Source organism: Sardina pilchardus, chromosome 8, assembly GCF_963854185.1.
Source record: "Sardina pilchardus chromosome 8, fSarPil1.1, whole genome shotgun sequence".
Lineage (NCBI taxonomy): Eukaryota > Metazoa > Chordata > Actinopteri > Clupeiformes > Clupeidae > Sardina > Sardina pilchardus.
In genome coordinates this window covers 20,991,237-21,011,270 of record NC_085001.1, presented here as the reverse complement: position 1 = coordinate 21,011,270, position 20,034 = coordinate 20,991,237, and the positions used below count along the sequence as shown (strand labels likewise).

General features: G+C 46.8%; 1 protein-coding gene across 1 annotated transcript in view; it reads left to right on the top strand.

Moving 5' to 3' along the window:
- The first annotated feature begins 347 nt into the window (after positions 1–347).
- The window catches only part of LOC134088964 (RIMS-binding protein 2-like), a 37,758-nt gene continuing 18,071 nt past the window's right edge, over positions 348–20,034 (top strand). Inside the window, exons 1-13 of the mRNA XM_062543195.1 lie at positions 348–449; positions 1,861–1,911; positions 4,994–5,198; positions 7,253–7,401; positions 9,552–9,631; positions 9,866–9,975; positions 10,360–10,432; positions 10,721–11,436; positions 15,824–15,975; positions 16,818–17,061; positions 17,374–17,633; positions 18,127–18,267; positions 18,889–19,041. Of these exons, the coding sequence (XP_062399179.1) occupies positions 348–449; positions 1,861–1,911; positions 4,994–5,198; positions 7,253–7,401; positions 9,552–9,631; positions 9,866–9,975; positions 10,360–10,432; positions 10,721–11,436; positions 15,824–15,975; positions 16,818–17,061; positions 17,374–17,633; positions 18,127–18,267; positions 18,889–19,041 (2,436 nt within the window). The remainder of the gene's footprint in view (positions 450–1,860; positions 1,912–4,993; positions 5,199–7,252; positions 7,402–9,551; positions 9,632–9,865; positions 9,976–10,359; positions 10,433–10,720; positions 11,437–15,823; positions 15,976–16,817; positions 17,062–17,373; positions 17,634–18,126; positions 18,268–18,888; positions 19,042–20,034) is intronic.

Genomic DNA, 20,034 nt, shown 5'->3' with positions numbered 1-20,034 from the left:
GTTGATTTCTGTCCCCTTATTCCGCCTCCATCTTCTCCTCCATCTTCATCTCACTTTCGTTCTCTGTCAACTTGCCTTCTGTCTCCATCCACTTTACCATCAACCGTACCCCCCCACACACACACACTCCTCCCCATTTCCCACTGCCTTTTGTGTGTGTGTGTGTGTGTGTGTGTGTGTGTGTGTATGTGTGTGTGTTTGTGTGGGCGTGTGTGCACATGTGTGTGTGTGTGTGTGTGCGTGTGTGGGCGTATGTGTGCATGTGTGCGTGCGTGTGTGCATGCGTGCGTGCGCGCGCGTGTGTGTGTGTGTGTGTGTGTGTGTGTGTGTGTGTGTGACTGCAGCATATGCGAGAGGCTGCAGAGCGGCGGCAGCAGCTAGAGTTGGAGCATGAACAAGCCCTGGCCGTGCTCAATGCCAAGCAGCAGGAGATCGACCTTCTGCAGAAGGTGAGTGGGGAAAGGAGACTTCTACTGAGGTCAAAAGGTCAAAGATCAGATGTTAAGAAAAGGTACTCAACTTGACCTCTGGCCAATAAGTATGTTGATCCATGACGGTCATTAGATCTCCAAGCGTTGATTTTATCTTCACTACAGCTAGTCTGTGGGACATCCACTGCTTTTTTATGCTGTGTATCGCAGAGTAGACAAGCACAGTGGGGTATTGACGCTCTCTCAGTAAAAAAAGAGGATGACAGATGCATTTGAAAGCAACTCTGGGAGACTATGATAAATGAATGGGGAATTAGACATGCTGTGGATTGGCATGTTTGCCAACACACCTTCCAAGACGGAGGTAAAGCTCCCTGCCTGAGCGTGAGCCTAATGAAAAGGCTGGGAGATGAAAAGAGGCCCTCATCAGATGTGACATTTCCAGCCGCACGCCCAAGTAAACAGCGCGTGTAAATAAAGAAATAAATTCTGGGGAATAAATGCAGATGCAGAGTCGATGTGCCGTCACACTTCCTATGACAGGACGAGGCGGAGATAAAGCAACGCGGCAATTACAGCAAAGCCTCCCCACTGAGGCGGGCAGAGGCGGTGTCTCCACGACGACACAAATTGGCACTTGTCACCCCTCCCCTATCTCTTCGCCACTTGCGCCGTGACATTCTTAAACGATATGCACTAAATGGCATTTCTGTCCCCTTCTACGTACCAATGGGTTATAGGTCCCGACAGATTGCTGCCTGTGAGCATGCATGTCTATGTCTAAAGTATGAGTGTGTGTGTGTGTGTGTGTGTGTGTGTGTGGGTGTATATGTGTGAGGGTAATAGAGAGAAAGAAAGAGAGAGATCGAGCTAGAGGAAGAGAGAAAGAGAGAGAGAAAGTAAGTGAGTGACTCTGCAAGTGTAGTTTAGTGGGGAAATGTTCTTTTTGTTTCCGAGGCTTCTGTGCTTTTGTCTTTAATGTCTTGTGAAGTAGAGCCGTGAAAGACACAGCTCCACAGATGTTTCCCCATCCGCGTGGAACCAGCGCGCCCTCCCAACAGATGCTCGCCGTCACGTTGAATAAACATCTGCGCGTAGCGCTGCCATTTCTCCTTCTGCTAACAACACACAGAGAACACTTATATATGAAACACTTCATCCCAAGAAAGCAAAGGCTGCTCTCTGATTAGACTAATCACAACAAACCCACTCTTGCCTTTTAAATCGCCTTTTAGGTTCAATTAGTCTCTCCCTCTCTAAGATCTGTGAAGACTTTCATGACTTGTATGACTTTCTCCTCTTCTGTTGTGTTAGTTAGAAAACTGCAGACAACTGTGTGTGCTTTCTGTTGGGTTGATGTTTTAATCATGAGGGGGAGTTGAGTAGCACCTGGTTTCATTCGGTGGCCTAATGCTCGTCTGTGTTTCAGGCTCAGGTTGAGGCTCAGAAGGAACATGAAGGCGCTGTCCATCTGTTAGAGGTAAGAGAGAGAGAGAGACAGAGAGAGAGAGAGAGAGAGAGAGAGAGAGAGAGAAGGAAAGAGAGAGTGTCTGTGTGTGCTTGTGTCTGTGCGTACATGTACGTGTTCTTTTTATTATTATTTCAAGTGCATTTTGTTTTGAGTTCCGTAACTGTATCCAAACAAAGAATGATGAATGCATCCTCCACCTCATCCATTCACACTAAGCAGCAGTCAAGCACGGGCTGTTTAAATGCCTCCTCCCCATCGCATCTGAGCCCATCTCAGCATACAGCACAGATGGATCTCACTCTGAAGTCTCCTCTAATGGAAACTTATTTGGAGAGCCGGGATTGAGTGTGATGTAGCTTCTTGCTGAATCACATCACTTCAGACAGTTTCTGACTGGAGGCAGGACTGTAAAATATGGCTGCCTGTAACATTTATTACCGGTCTCTTTCTCATTACTGGCTTTTAGTGCAATAATGATAGGTGGGTTATAATGTCTGTATGTGCTTTTAGTTGTGAACTGCTCTCTTTTCTATTAACACAGAAACATTTGTTTTTATTCTGGACTTAAGTCCGAAGTGTTTATTTTGTATTGTTTTGTGTCATTCCTGGTCTGTCTATGTTATTGATGGGGAGTATCTGAGTGTGTGTTAGTAGGTTTGCGTGTGAGCGTTGCCTCTATTTGGTTGATGTGTTGATTTATTTATATTTTTTGCATACACAGAACCACTTGGACAGCATGCAGGTATTATAGAGTTATTTTCCCTTACACATACTCCCATCCTCCCATCCACACCACACACACACATCATCCTCCTCCTCCTCCTCCTCCTTCTCCTTCCAAACTTCTTTAAATTGCTGATACACATCTGTGGTGCCAACATCTTTTTCTGTCGGGTTATTACTCCAGCAAGCGACCGGCTGACATTCAAAACAGAATCCCAATTTATACCAACGTTCTATGTCATTTGCAATGTCAAGAATTGAAGGAGATAGAAAATAAAATAAAAGATGAAGCCAGCTTTGTTATGTAATAAATAGTATTAGATGCCTCCGGAGTGACATGGTAAACATTTCCAAGCAGACGCCCGTAACTGTGTTGACATACACTCAGGCTTATCCCTGCTTAGCCACTCTGGACAGATGGCCAGTCTTTTGATCTACTTCACATGTCGTCATGTTAGGTTGTACATAAATGCTCAGCGAAAGATGCAAAAATACTTTTTTTTTTTAAAAGAGGAAACTTGAATGGCCTTAAATTATCTGATGCCATGGTTTGTATCAGTGGGTGTCTGGCACAGTACATCTGATAAATTAAATTTCAGATTTCTTGAAGCCAGGGCAGTTTGGGTCAAGACTCATCACAGTAACGTGGTCCATTTAGTAAATAAGGTCTGTGTTATGGTATATACCTTGTAAATACAAACAAGCTTCTTTGTGACATGTCTTCCATAAGCACCAGTTAAGACTTAAGATTTTACATAACATAGTGATGCACAAGCAAATGAGCAGGCTTCTGTTTAAATAAGGCTTCTGTATTAAGGACAGATATCTAAGAGATTCAGACCCTGTCAGTGAAAGAAAACAATATCTATATGAGGATGTCAGAGTTCTGTAGTTTTATTCACACAAGCTGAACAGATGCTCAATCTTAAGGTTTACAGACAGTGTTGAAACCTGCTCGAAAGTCATCCCAGTACCTGAGATCACAATCAAAACAACCATGCCCATAAATGGGTTTGCAGATATTGACATTTGACCTGCATTTGACATACACAGTGTCACCCTTGACTACTACTAACTGCTAACTCACAGATGTATCCATACATAATGCAAAGGTAGCAAGTAGTGTTGAAGGAGTGTTGTCAGAGCTTAAATCATTATTCTGCACGCTGCTGGGAACTTGTATGTGTGTACTGTGAGTTTACTGCTGGTCATGGGTACCAATGCTCTTACACACACACACACACACACACACACACACACACACACACACACACACACACACACACACACACACACACACACACACACCTCGCAGTCTAAAGAAGGGTTCAAATCAACTGGTGTGTTGACTTGAAAATGGACTACTTTAGACCCCCAGTGTCACACCACTCTCCCATCCATGTCCTAGTGGAATGTCCACCCCTAAACCTGTACGCCTCCCTAACCGTGTCCGTCGTCTGTCCACCCCGAAACCCCGACTCCCCTGTGGCGCACGCTGCACGAGACAGCGTGTGTGTCTCATTGTGTCTAATGGCCTTATGACTTGTCATAAAGCCTATGTAAATGTGCCATTAGGTTTAGTCTTGTTTCATTTCACACACGGTTTATGAAACCTTAAGCCATGCAGCGGACGATAGCTCAAGCGTTTATTGTCTTTATTAAGGACAATGTGTTTCATGTCCGTGTTGACGTGTGTGGTGTCACATTTTATGTTTGTCAGGTTTTGCTTTTTTTTCTGATACAGGGGAGATTTGGCGATAGCCATATCGCATCCTCTATCTCCGACCTGGCTGCATGGTTTATCAGTGTCTTTCACACTCTGTTATGATCTCTTTCTTCCCCCGTGTGCCTCTGAACTCACCCCTTGATTCTTGCCTTTATTTTATGTCTGTTTCTCTGGCATTGAAGCCGAGGAGAATTCCACGCACGTTGAACACAGTGTGGTTTTTGGTATGCATACCGTACGGTCCATCTCCTCTTAGCAAGAGGCTACTCTCTAGGTGACGTGTGGTAGTGGCTAGACTTGCATGTACATCTGTATTTGTATTTAGATGTGTTAGCCAAGATGAGCTAATTCGTAGCTGTTGGCACAGATTTTTTTGTCTTGTGTTTCTTAGTGGTGTACATGTGAAAGTAAAGCAAGCAATTAAGATTACATTTCTGGAACAGATAGTTTTACAGATGAGTACAGTTTATGTTCATGGTAGCTTTTTTTCAGGATGTACGCTGTGTAATGGTTTTGTCCTCTTTCTCTCTCTCTGTCTTTCTCTCTCTCTCTTTCGCTCTCTCTATCCTCCTTTTCTCCCCCCCTCTCTTTTGCGCTCTTTCCCTCGCTCTTGTTTTCTCTCCTTCTCTATACGTTTGCCAGGCCAAAGTGCGAGACCTGGAGGAGAAATGTCGGAATCAGAGTGAGCAGTTCAACCTCCTGTCCAAAGAGCTGGAGAAATTCCGACTGACGGCCGGGAAGTTTGACATCCTCAGCACGAGCTCTTTAACTGGGGGCGAGCCGCCGGGGTCGCCCAACAAGACCCTGTCCCAGCTCCTCAATGGACTTGCTGCTCCAGGTGGTAAAGGTCTGTACCTGAAACACCAGTGTTTCCCCTACAATGTATTCAGCAGTGGCGCAGCGCCACGGCTGGATTTTCAGCGCCACTGCAACGTCTTCACATGATCAGTAATCAATGTCACGACAATTAGGCCTACTTCCAATTTCTAAAAGCACAACAGCCAACTTCATTGTTGAAATTGTTTTCTGAAAAGTCTTCACTAAGTTGCATTAAATCCTGTTTTAGCCTCTATTAGGACTTGTAGGCTACATAAAGATTACGGACTGACCATAGCACCACTGCTGGAAAAAATTCTATGTATTGTTATGGATTTTATGGAAAAAAAATATGTTTGATGTGTGAAGCACTTTGTGTTTGCATTAAAAATGTGACATATCTATAAATACCTAAATATCTACCTACCATTGCAGAAATATAGCATCGCTCTTGGATTCACGTCACTGTGATTAAGCTTAGTTATCTCCATTTCTTGACATCACTGTCCATAGCATTTGGACTCTGAACAATTAAATTGAGAAATAATAGAGCATTGATTTTTTTTTCTAGCATGTTGACATTCAAAGAGCAAATCAATGCAAGTGCCAGTAGGACATCCTCTGCATCAAAGCATGTGCTGAGTTAACTGAATCGAGGAGGAAAGCAATCTTTTTTTTTATTGCATCCAATCAAAACTAGAGCACCATACATGTCACTTGCACTAAGTAGGTTACGGCCATATCAGTGTTGGCCATAGTCTCTCCGAGTGGATTTTATTTAATCTGGGCATTGGGCAGCCTCTCTGTGGAATGATACAATCCACGAGTGCCCTCTAGCCTAGTTTGCGGTTGTGTATTTCACCAGGAAGTCTACGTTTGACAGGTAATTATCTCTGCAGCTCGATGTAGTGTGTAACTGCAGTGACTATTGCGTTTCACCTCAAGGGAAAACCCTCCGAGTCAAGAGGCTCTTCCCTGACGACAACCACAACAACACGATATCCTCTGCTAAGTTAATATCAAACATAGAAAGAAAAAAAAACGGGAAGCGGAAGAATGATGGCGTAAGGTTTATTGAAAAATATTGAAAAATGACTGGTAAAACGGAGGAAATCCAGGTGCCTTTAGACACGGGGCTTGACAAGGAAGACAGGAGGGAGGGACAGTGTCGGTGTCTGCCAGCTGATTACAAGCAGGCATGCTGGTCTCGGTAATGAAACAATCGATCAAAACATGACACCTCCTCCCATCTCAGCTGATTCATGGGCACGGTTTTAATGTGCGGTGTTGGCGGGCGAAAAATGGAAATCACCTCAACAGAAACACTTGTGTTGGGTTGGATGGAGCAGGTCAACCAATAATGTGCTGTCACGGTGCACCCAAGAGAAAGGCCCCATTCTTCACACCGCTCAGACGTGAGAGATCAAGTTAATGATTTAAAACCCCTGGCAGCATCATTTTATGAAGGATCCTTATGTGTTGAGGTTGTAAAAGTCTAGACGAATAGTGAGGTCAGGTCCCAGAAGGAGTTTATGATTACGGGATAATGTATCTTAAAGTCTTTGAAGGGTATCATGAGCAGTGACACAGAAACAATATTTGTTTAGCCAAGGCAGCAGTACTCAGGGATATAGAAATATAGTCTTGAAGGAGTCATCTAGACAGCGATACTCACTGGAAAAGTGATATGGTTTGCAGCCCATAAGGGCTCCCCTGTGAACCCTCTGATGAAGGGCCATGTTATATATGCCTGTAAGGAAGAAATAACCTTTTTCAACAACAACAGTGGAACATATTTTTTACTACAATACAATAAAGCTCTTGGCAGCAGTACTTGAGTAAACATTACAAAGGCACCAACCCAATGAACGCCACCCCTTCTGTTTTTTCTCTCTTCTCCCTCTCTTCTTTCTCTCTCTCTCTCTCTCTCTCTTTCTCTCTCTCTCTCTCCCTCGACTCCCTTTCCTCTCTCTCTCTATCTTTATCTCTTCTTCCTCTCCTCTCTCTCTCCTCCCTCTCTCTCTATCTTTATCTCTCCTCCCTCTCTCTCTCTCTCTTTCGCTTGCTCTTGTCTTTCGCTCTCAGGCACCGACACTCCAATGAGCCGATCGCTCATCTCCGAGTTCATCCGGCCGCTTCAGATGAGCTCGGAGAAGGCGGAGCTCTTGTCGGTCAAGCCCACGTTCCTGAGCCGGAGCCAGCCGAGCAGCCCCCGCCGCGCCTTCCTGTCCGAGGTGCGTCCCGTCCTCAACGCTGTGAGTCCGATCTTATCTCAGTTTTAAATCCTCCGGCTTCGACATCAACCCCAAGTCTGCCCGCTGACCAGCCAGTCACCGACTCCTTCTCCCCACCACCACGTCACCTGTGAAATCGTCCTCGACCCAGGATCCTCAACCCTCAAATCATCTCATTGTAGGCTTAAAGGGACACTTCACCGATTAGCATTAAGCTTTGTATCTTTAGAAAACCAGTCATGTTTTTGAATGGTCATGCATCATTCCCTCAGTTTGCCTTGAGATGGGAGAAATAGGGATTTCAGTGAAACCCATGAATAGGACTTCCTGCTTTCAATGATGTACTGTAAAATGATGATTTTTACATCATTGAAAGCAGGAAGTCCAACATTGAAAACCGTATTTCTCCCATCTCAAGGCAAACTGAGGGAATGATGCACGACCATTCAAAAACATGACTGGTTTTCTAAAGATACAAAGCTTAATGCTAATCGGTAAAGTGTCCCTTTAATGTAGTTTAGTTTAGATGTTGGAGTTAGACTTGGAGCTTCCCTGTTGCGATTTCACTGATATTTCGAAGAGAGAGACATGTTTGGTCACAGGGATCTTGGTATGGTAGTGTTCGATAGCTCAATTCCACCTGTGTGATAAAGGAGGCAAAATAGTATTTTATACAGCACAAATCTTGACAGTTAATATAGGTCCAGTAACCAGTGTCATTTGGGCTATTACGGTATGTATAATTTTCTCATGGTTCAGCATGAGCTAAATCAATATTCAGCCCAAGCATTTACTAAAAACATTTTTTTTCATAAGCTCTGTTGACACAAACTAAACATTGACTTATGTATGATCTGTGAATTTCAACCACCACCACTACTACTACTACTACTATTACTACTACTACTACTACCACTACTACCTCTTCTCCTATATCATTATGTAGGGCAGTATATTTCCACAACTCATCAGCCACTACTGTATGTCCTGTTGGCAGCAGTTATTTGTCCTGTTTTCCAATACAGTGCATTCACAGAGTGCAGTTCATTCATATGCCTGATATGAATAGAGCCTAACTTCACCAAACCATATGGGGGGCCCTAGCATTGGCATCTTTAATTTCCTGAAGGAAAGGACAAGCCCATGGCTAAGCCCTATAGTGCTATCACATGGATTTTATTACTGTGATATTCTTAGGTCGCTCGCTTTTTGCCCAAGTTATTTCTTTGTACCACACATTTGGAAGTCTTCTTTTCTGAGCCAAGTCCACATTCAGAGGAATCAGAAAAAACACACACACACACACATATACACACACACATACACACACACACATACAGGCACACGGACACACACACACACACACACACACACACACACACACACACACACACACACGTGTTAAAGATGGGGTGTGAATGGCCCAAGCTGTCCAGTCTGTCCAGTCTGTCCCAGCCTGTGGTAAACGGCTGGTGTGTGTGCAGAAGTCCAATATGTAAATCTATTACATTGACACATTAACACTCAGCCCCCGACATAGACACATCATTACCCCTTTCTCCCTCATCCAAATTAATCACCCAATCAAACATACATACACTCTTCCCTCTATGTACCCATGCATCCATTATTTTCATATAACCATTTTTAGATTGCTTTGTTATTGTGAGTGACTGATGTTGTTTTGAGTTTTGCCATTTTGTAAGAATTTATATTTAATTTTCTCTTTCTATTTATCATGTTTTTATGTCAACTATTTTACATGCCTTGGTTATTGTGAAAAATTCTCATTTTATTTAACATCTTATTGTTTATATTCTGCTCATAATTCATTTTATGAAAATGACTCAGTACAATGAGAATGAGGCACAGGCTACACCAGGTCTGCGACTGAATCGCTCTGTTTGCAGAACGTAAAATAGTTTACGAAGCCTAATTCTTTTTTCAAATATATGCACCACTATGCCTGCTGGTGCAGACAATTCCATTGATTATAGTGAATGAATGCGGACGTTTTGAGAATGGAACGCTTCAGTTATGTGCCCCCCGTGTAACCTCCCTGTAAGATCAGATGTGCCTCGCACAGGGGATTTTGTCCAGTCACCTCTAAACCTGACTGATCTGCCTCTCTTCACTCCCTCCCTCAGCAGATGGACAAAGAGCTGAGTTCTGCCCCGCGCGCCAAACCCAGGTTCACAGGGAAAGTGCGTCTGTGCGTCGCCCGCTACAGGTCAGCAAGCTGTTTTGTGTGGCTAGCAGACCTCTCTGTTTAGTGCTGCTTGGTGAACAGTGTGTGAACTTGAAATATATATATATTTTTAAATTGGTGGTGTATGATAGTGTATTGTTATCAGGGTCATTATATCTTAAAATAACTGTAATAATTCATTCAATAAATTAAAACTGTGTGTTCATACTTGGATGTTGTTCAATGTAGAATGATTATTGGTGTCTGATTTGACAGTTATAATCCTTATGATGGACCCAATGAGCATCCCGAGGCTGAGCTCCCCCTTGTGGCTGGGAAGTATCTCTACGTTTATGGGACCATGGATGAAGATGGATTCTATGACGGTGCTGTACACTCCCCACCAGCATCAATACTTTCATAATGTATTTTCAGAAAACATGTCGATATGGAGCAAGCTGATTCTGTCTGATATTGTTCGCACCAAATATGCATTACTGCATTATCTTCCTGCTCTTACTCTACTGCTCTCTCTCCTCTACCTCTACTCTCTTGCTCTACCTTTCCTCTCCTGCTCTACCTCTCCTCCCTTGCTCTACCTCTTCTCTCCTGCTCTACCTCTCCTCTCCTCTCCTGCTCTACCTCTCCTCTCCTGCTCTACCTCTGTACTCCTCTGTCCAAACACTGTCTTCCTACTTTAATTCATACTGTACATTTCACCTCTTCATTCTTCTTGTTTCTCATGGCGATTTGTTCTCTTTGTCTCACAGGAGAGCTGTTGGACGGCCAGCAGGGTCTCGTTCCCTCCAACTTTGTGGACTTTGTGCAGGACGACGAGCTGCCGTCTGTGCCCCCCACCAGCGTCGGTGGCGGCAGCAGCAGCGTCATCAGCAGCAGCGGCATCAGCAGCGGCATCAGCAGCGCCATTGGCAGCGCCGAGCGCAGCGTCAAAGAACCGTCCTACCTCAACCACAGCCCGGCCGTCCTGCCCGCCTCCTCCTCCTCCTCTGCCGCCGCCGCTGCCGCCGCTGCTTCCACGGGGCTCTCGGCCTCCGCCGCCGCCGTTGCCGCCGCCACGGCCTCGCTCCTGTCGGAGAGCGCGCCCAAGCTGGACGGCACGGGGACGGGCAGCGCGGCCAGCACCCTCAGCACCCTCAGCACCCTCAGCACCCTGAGCAGCCTCAGCACGCTGGGCAGCCTGGGCATGGACTTCAGCCTGGGCTCCTGCAGCAACGGCATGGGGACGCTGGACGTGAGCATCGACGAGATCGGCGAAGACATCGTGCCTTACCCCCGCCGCATCAACCTGATCAAGCAGCTGGCCAAGAGCGTGATCGTGAGCTGGGAGCCGCCCGTGGTGCCGCCCGGCTGGGGCCAGGTGAGCGGCTACCAGGTGCTGGTGGACCGCGAGGTGCGCATGAGCGTGCCGTTCGGCGGGCGCACCAAGGCGCTGATCGAGAAGCTCAACCTGGCGCTCTGCACCCACCGCATCTCCATCCAGAGCATGACGGAGCGCGGGCTCTCGGACGAGCTGCGCTGCACCCTGCTGGTGGGCAAGGACGTGGTGGTGGCGCCCTACTACCTGCGCGTGGACAACATCACCCAGGCGTCGGCCGAGCTCTCCTTCATGCCCAGCAACAGCAACTACAGCCACACCCTCTTCCTCAACGACGTCGAGTACGACGTGGTCAAGCCCGGCGGCTACAAGTACCAGTTCTACAACCTGAAGCCCATGACGGTGTACAAGGTGCGCGCCATGGCTAGGCCTCACCAGGTGCCCTGGCAGTTGCCTCTCGACCACCGGGAGAAAAAGGAGATCTCCGTGGAGTTCTGCACCCAACCAGCCGGTGAGACTCCTCTACCCGCTTTTAATGTGTGGTTCGGTTGTGATGAAGTAGATTGCTCCTAAAAGGCCTTCAGGTCAATACTGGGGACTATTTTTAGAGCTTAATGTATGCTTCAGCAATATGACACAAGTAGGAGTGGGGATGGTAAGGGATATATATATACCCATGGCCTTGGGCCATTAGCAAGAGGACGGAGGCTGAGTGCCATTATAACCACAGCCGTGTGACTGACCAGCATCCGCGTTCGCAACATTCGATTCTAAATGTAGGTGATTACTAGCCGTAAAATGTCTGAGTGGGAATGTCCTGAGAAATCGGCACTCATCATATCTTATGGAATGCCTCTTGTCCGTCCAATCAGAAATGAATAAATTGTTTGACTGGACCTAAATAAGCATTAGCATGCAAGCAACTGTAGCATATACATATTAGTGCATAAAGATGTGAACTACATAATTACGGTCTAATAATATCTTGTCCCTGGAGCCAGTGGCCTTTATCATACTCATTGCTGTTCCCCCGCGTAGTGTTGTGCTTTCAATAACACTGAATAGAAAGTGGCATCTGTGGTACCCTACCAAGAGGACAAGACAGCATAATTGAGACATGGCCTAAATATAGCTCTTGTTTGTGAAACACGCCAGCAGTCTCTTAAATGCCCTCCCAGTCCTTATGCTTGAATCTTCTGATCTATGATAAGTCAGAGGCTTAGAATGGTGTCTGTCATATTGTTAACTCCTATTTAGGCTATTCATAAACTACATATAATTCAGACATTGCCTCATAAAGGACATTCACAGGAGAATGTTTTTTTTTGTGTGTGTGCAGTAGTCCATGAAGGTCATGACACGGAGAGGCCAAATTATGTCTCCGTAGACCATGTGTGTGAACTGTGAATCTTAGCCTTTGGCACTGTGGCGTATACAGATAGTTATTGTGACAGAAATGTTAGCAAGTGCTTGGGATGCATAGTACATTTTCCTATGTACAATATACAGTGTAGATAGAAGATTCACCTTGGTGTCTGCCTATTTATTTGACTCAATGTATTACTTAGCACCAAGGTCACGGTGTATTTTCACAATGCAATTGCATCATTGGTATTTTTAGAGGTGCTTTTCCATATGGTGGGGAGGCCAAACATGCAAGATTGATGAAGAAGAATGTAGTAATACTGCTTGTTTCTAGGTATCCTCCCTAGACATCTGGATTTGGTGATGAAAAAGCTAGTTAATTTCTCTTAAAAGAGAGGACGAAAAGTCACACGACAGACAAGCCAAAGAAATGCAACTACACAGAAACAGACATATAACAAATTCTAACGTGTTTTGGCTAATTTGAGAGTGTGTTGCCTGTGTGTTGTCTCTGAGAATTGTTATTGATGCGTGTAGTCTGGCCCTTGCCTTTGCGTGTAGTCTGGCCCTTGCCTTTGATAAGCCCATTGCCAATTATACCATATCAGTGCAGGGAACATCAAACAGACCCCTAACTCTGTTGTGTGTTTTCCTTTACGGTGTTTATTTCTGTGCCCTCTGTGTGACTAAACAACGAGAGGAAAACCACACAGGCACACAAGCCATGAATGTGTAATGAACAGAAACCCCAACAAATATGTGGCGACGCACTCAGAAACGCATTTACAAGAGATGAAAAGACTGCAGCATACAGAAGAAAATGGGGCATGAGGGATAGAGGGGTGGAATAGAGAGAACAGGATGAAGGAGAGAGAGAGAGAGAGAGAGAGAGATAAAGATAGAGCGAAATAAAAAAAAATTGAGAAAGAAAGAGATAGCGAGAAAGCGAAGGGAAGCCCTGCTTGATGTTAACGAGTCTCTCTCCAGTCTCGGGGAGTCCTTGTCTTGTGTGCACTGTCTCCCTGGAGACGCCACTGTGAATGGCAGGCAGGCAGGCAGGCAGGCAGCAGAGAGCTGGGCTGGGCGGGGCGGGACAGAGGAGGAGGAGGAGGAGGAGGAGGAAGAACGCACTACCACTGTATGAACAGCAGCAGGAGGAAACTTTGCCTCTTTAAAGGGCTGCTGATGATCACAGAGACGTGCTGGAGCCCATGGCACTTCGTCTCTGTTACACCAGCAGCAGTCTTTTCTCACAGCACTGTAAGACACACGAGTGCCTCAGTGTACTGTAGCACTATAATTTTAATAAGCATTTTGGCATTAACATTTTATTAACATATTTAATGTCATTTTATGTACATGAATAGCACAGATATATATATACTGACACTAAATGTACTGTCTTTTCATAATTCCTGAGTGAATTACAGAGGGATAAATTATTTTTCAATCCATTAATTATCCCCGTATCACAGGAACACTATGGACCAGAGTGATACAGTATACTTGAAATAATTAGTAAGCAGATCTGCCTTCTTCAGCTCCAGATGTTACTTCATATCCCAGATCCTATTGCATTCTATTTTATTTGTTAGATATACTATCCTGTTCAGAAAAGCAACTGAACTGATCCCTTCTGGGCTCTGCAGCTTGGCTCGTTTCCATAGCAAGTATTTTTAGCTGGAGTGTTCCCAGTGGCCTTTAGTCCCCCAAGCAGCATCTCTGTCTGATTCGGTCTCATCAGATGGAACTATTATACACGTGCACAGCACATGTATGCCATTGAGCACATACACATGTCACTATGACCCTGAACAACAACAACAAAAAAGCTAAAATATTTAGATGTAACAAATGTAAATGTGGGTTACGGTTTTGGACACATCTTTTTAGCACTGCTGTAATGGATGTTCATTTTGAATATGTTAACTCTGAGCTTCCAAAGGTGTGAATCCCGTGTTATGTGCTACCACATGATCTGTGTTCTCAAAGAGAGGAGCTGAGGGAATCATGTTATCTGCAGGCACTTGGCTTGACCTTTGCCTCGCCGATGGGCGTGTTTGATAAGATAACCTTGCGCTTTTGAGCAACTTTCACTTACAAAGGATGGTTCGCGCTCCTGGGGATCAAGATGGTAGCCGTCATGAACCCTCTTGAGCTCTGTGAGCGTTAGTGCTCGTGCCAGTTCTTTCCGCTCAATTTCTATCAGCATTCTCTCCCCTCGCCTTCCGTCCTGTCAACTATTTATTCCTTCATTCCTCTCTCCTCCCTTTTGCTCTGCTCTTTGATCTCTATCACATTTACTCACAGCCTCTCTCGCCTCTCCTCTTCTCTCCTCTGCTCGATATGTCTTGTCTCCTCTCCTCCTTTCCCCTCTGGTCTCTCCTCTCCATCTCATCTGCCCTGTCCTTTCCTCATCGCTTCTCAATCCTCCTCTCCTCTATGCTCTTTCTTTTTCTCCTCCTCCTCTCTTCTCATTCTCAATCCTCCTCTTCTTTTGCTCCTCAATCTTCTCCTCCCCCTGTCTTACAGTATGCATCCTCCATTTCTCCTCCACCTCCTCCTCCTCTCTTCTCTTCTCAATTCTCCTCTCCTACACTCCTCACTGTTCTCCTCCACCCCCCCCATCTTATGCATCCTCCTTTCCTATGCCTCTCTATCGTCTTCTCCCCTCTTCTCAACCCTCATTTCCTCAATGCTCGTCCATCTTCTCCTCCTGTTCTCTCCTCAATCCTCTCCTCTCCTACTCCATCCTCCTCTTCTCTGTGCTCCTCCACCCTCTCCTCCTCTTCACCTCTCTCCCATCCAACCCTCACCCCACCCACACACCCACCCGCCCGCTGCTCCTCAGCAGGGGGCTGTTGATTGGTGGGCGCTACAGCTAATTGATTCGGGAGACACTTCAAACAGCATGTCATGTTAAGATCTAATCAATGGCGTGTGTGTGGAGTTGTCAGGGCTGTGTGGATTAAGAGGGGACTTCTAAGGTGCTGGGTTGGCTTAAGCCTGTGACATGACTTCAGTCTCTCTGTTTCTCACTACATTGGCCCTCCCCCCCTGTGAGTCAGTGCATTTTCTTTCTACTCTTCCTCAGCTCCTGCAGTCTTTCACTACCCTGTTAGTCTTCCTCCCTTTCTCTCTTTCTATCTCCCCCTCTCTCTCTCTCACTCTCTCTCTCTCTTTACTCCTCTTCTGGGTTTGTCTGTTTGAGTCTTTTTGCTCTTCATGTTTGTATAGTTTGTATAGTCAGTGCACTATCATCAACACACATCCTGATGAGTTTTCATATATTTGTGCCATGCTGTGTTGAGCTCTCTACAGCTACGAGCTTACTCCAACAGAATGCCTTTGAAAGTCGGACCCCGGTCAGTTAGTGTGTGTGAAAATCACCTCCATGACACAAGTTCTCAGTTAGCACCTAGGTTATCAGGGGGTAAACACTGGATGTTTGTGGCAGGAGATGACTTTTATCTGAGGCTCTCTTCCCTTCTCTCTGTGTTGTTATTGTCCTCTCCTCCGCTGCCCACCCCCAGGCCCCCCCTTGCCTCCTCAGGAAGTGCAGGTGCAGTGTGGGCAGTCTCCGGGGGTGCTGCAGGTCCGCTGGAAGCCCCCTCCGCTCACCCCCAGCGGCACCTCCAACGGGGCCACGGTCATCGGTTATGCCGTCTGTACAAAAGGGCAAAAGGTCAGTATGACCCCTGGTAAATGCATTCCTCTGTGTGTGTGTGTGTGTGTGTGCGTGTTTGTGTGCGTGTGTGTGTCTTCACAGGCTTTCTACTTGATGTTCTCAGATATAGCAGAAGTTAACAAAAACATCCTGCTCCGTATCTGAGTAAATATCAGAATTCACTTTGCAATTCCCCTTTAATGTTCTGGCAAGAAGCTTACACTTTAGATCTCAGTGTCTGACCGCAGACATGGACTGAGCTGACCTGGATACTGTTATGAAAGGTGTTCTGGAGTATTGCATAGTCATCAATCTCACTTCCTATTACAGTCTGTTTGTAATGGGTTTCTATCGTGCTTCTTCACTGGGTCACTACAGTGTTAGTCTACTCACTTCTGCCATCTGCTGATGAAACATCCACATGACAGCTGCAGCCTCTTACACACACACACATACACACATCAGAATTATGTAATGCAAGGGGTTTACATAAGTCTCTCCAAAATTGCTCCTTAGGGGTCTTTGAACTGCACCGAACACGTTTCACAGATGTGAGCATTGTACATGTCGATGGGTCAGCTGTGTGAATATGTGAATATATACTGTATGTGCACTGTAGGAACTGAGAAATAATGTTGTACAAATGTTTAATTTCTTATTAATGATCTGTGTCATTGGTCAAAATCACCACATATCAGCTTTCAGTTAAGAATATTAGCTAACTTAATGATCCATGCAAGTAGATTTTTCTAACTTTGATCACGCATTGCTGTGCTTGTGTGTGTGTGTGTGTGTGTGTGTGTGTGTGTGTGTGTGTTTGTGCACACATATGTGTCTGCCTTTGTTTGTGTGTGTTACAGATAGCAGAGGTGCTGTACCCCACAGCGGACTACGTCTCGGTGGAGCTGAACCGTATCCAGTGTCTTGAGGCCCGCGAGGTCATCGTGCGGACGCTGTCGTCACAGGGCGAGTCCCAGGACTCCCCCGTGGCAGCCATACCCCACACCCTCCTCCGCACCTCACCACACCCCGGCCAACCACCCCCTCCCCCTCCCCCGGCCCCTCACCCCCACCACGTCTCTCACCCCCAACCCCCACCCGCTGGTCACATACTGCCCCACCACCCCCCTTACCCCCAGAGTTACCCCTCCACACACCCGCAGCCTCACCCCCAGCCGCCTCCCCCCGGTCCCCATCCGCAGCCTCTGCCTCCTCAGCCCCAGCATCCTCTTCAACCGCCGCCGCCGCCCCACTCGGCCCCTCCGCACCCGCACCCCCAGCCTCACATCCCCCACCCGCTGCCGCAGATCCCCCAGCACCCGCAGCACCCGCTCCCCAAGCCCAAGCTCCTGCCAAGTGCCAGAGACATGCATACCAAAGACCGGCTGGGCCAGCCGTGGGAGCCCGCGCCGCCAGTCCCGCGCGCTCCGTCGCCTCTGCCCCCGCACCTCGCCCCGCACCATGCCCATGCCCATGCCCACGCCCACGCCCACGTCCACCCCATGGCCCCTCACCTCCACCACTCTGGAATGACCCTGGAACCCCCCCACTTCCCGGGCCGCCGCTCGCCCTCCCCGCAGAGGATCTTGCCCCAGCCTCAGGGAACGCCCATCACCAACACGGCGGCCAAGGCCATGGCCCGCGAGGCGGCACAGAGGGTGGCCGAGAACAGCCGGGTGAGCAGCCTGCAGCGGCCTCTACTGCCCTCTAGTGGTCATCGGAACAGCTCACAGATACGATATTGTGCACAACACACACATGAGAAAGAGAGAGTGAGAGAGAGTTTAACATGAAAAAGAGAGAGTGAGAGAGGGTTTATACGTAAACAATTACCCTGGTACATTATTTCAACCCATTTCCCATATATACGATACATGCCATCGTTGTGCTATATGTCATTATACTGTAACACTGTAGAGAGGAGTTTATCTGTCCTGTTCTTGGATCCTTGCCTGCGTGCCTTTCAGTGCTTCCTGCTGTGCCACGCTAATCAGGCTAATCATCTGCGCTCAGCTAATCAACAGCAGCATTAGCACATCAGGGATCTCTCAGCTGTGCTGGTGCTACATGTACATGCGGACGGGGGAAAAGTGAACTGTTTGAGACTCCCTGTTCCAATCCTGTGTTAAGAATGATGATGTCTAATAGGTATCTTTGCCACCGATTTAGATGGAGAAGAGAAACATCTTCAGCGAGCGCGGACACTCGCTCAATTCGGACGAGGAGGAGGACGGCTACGAGTCTCCGCATGCAAGGCGAAGAGGTGCCTCGGTGGACGAGTTTTTACGCGGATCTGAGTTGGGCAGACATGTAAGGCAGACACACACACACGCACAAACACACACATGCTGATTATTTCATACACATAAACACACACACACACACACATGCATGTATGGACATTATTGCTGTGTATTACGATACGCATCATGATACATGGGTCACAACAACACAATACATCACAATATGTTGCGATATGTTTCAATACTTTTTTACCAAAAATGTAAAAATAGTGCTGGAAACACAACTTCCTGTGTACCACGTGGGTAGTATAATTACATAATAGTATAGGATAATTCACAATAGTTATCTGTATTTACTTTTTCCGTACAGTATAATGTAAAAAGATATTGATATTTGGCAGCAGTGGCTACAGCTAATATTAGCTGTGCATCGATATTTTGATATCGATGCACAGCCCTAATGGACATCCCAAATACACAACAACAACAACAACATCAACATCAACATCAACATCAATATCAGCTGCACTCACATCTGCAAGCACTATTCATTTTACTCATTTACATCTTTATATTAGTCGTCTTTACACCTTTGCTCTTTGCACTTATCAATCCACTGCAACACACTCACAACCCCCCCGATCTCTCTGGTGTCTGCCTCTCCCTCTCTCCCTCTCCCGCGGTGCAGCCCCACTACAGCCACAGCGAGGAGTACTACACGGAGAGCAGCCGCGGCTCCGACCTGTCCGACATCATGGAGGAGGACGAGGAGGAGCTCTACTCGGAGATGCAGCTGGAGGAGGGCCGCCGGCGAAGCATCAACTCGCACAACACGCTCAAGGTACAGCACAGATACGCACAGGTGCACCCGCGAGCGCGCTCACACCCGCGGGCGTACGCAAACCCAAACACACACCCGCACTCGCACTCGCGCGCGTACCAGCAGAGCGCGTACGGCTACGGCTACGAGCGAGCACAGTCGCAAGCTCGCTCATACACACGACAGAACGAACAGACTCCCTTTAACGCATACTCGCGACAGCACGAACAGACTCCCTTTAACGCATACTCACGACAGCACGAACAGACTCCCTTTAACGCATACTCACGACAGCACGAACCAACCTCCTTTAACGCATACTCACGACAGCACGAACAGACTCCCATTGACGCATACTCACGACAGCACGAACAGACTCCCATTGACGCATACTCACGACAGCACGAACGGACTCCCATTAACGCATACTCGCGACAGCACGAACAGACTCCCATTAACGCATACTCACGGCGGCAGGAGGAGGAGACTCCCTTTAGGCCGCGCTCCAGGACGATACCACTCTGGGGTTATGACAAACGCCGGGGAGTGGGCTTCATCTGGGCCTAACATAGGACATGAGGTGGGCGTTTACACTGGGGCTCAGTATAGGGAGGGGGTACAGGTCAGGAGCAGGTATTGGGCTTCTTTATTCAGAAAAGGAGTATGGCTTTGAGAAAATGACAACGGGGTGGTACAGTACATAGCTGGGACTTCCTCAAAGTAGGCCAGTGTCAGATCAACCATGTTTAGACTTAAATGGATTTTGAGAGATTTAAAACAAAGGGTCTGCAATCCTAAAGAACTGCCAGTCAGCTGTAAAACTATGTGTTGATGGAGAAGGACAGAAGACTAATATCCAGTGTAGAAGTTTGTAGGAGTATAATAGTGTAGGAGATAACTCCTCCAGGAGGAGAAGAATTATGGTGCTTCAGTTCCATCTGCAACAAACACACATCTGTGCGACTTACAAACTCACAGAAAACACACAGAAACACACAGAAGCCCACAACTCTC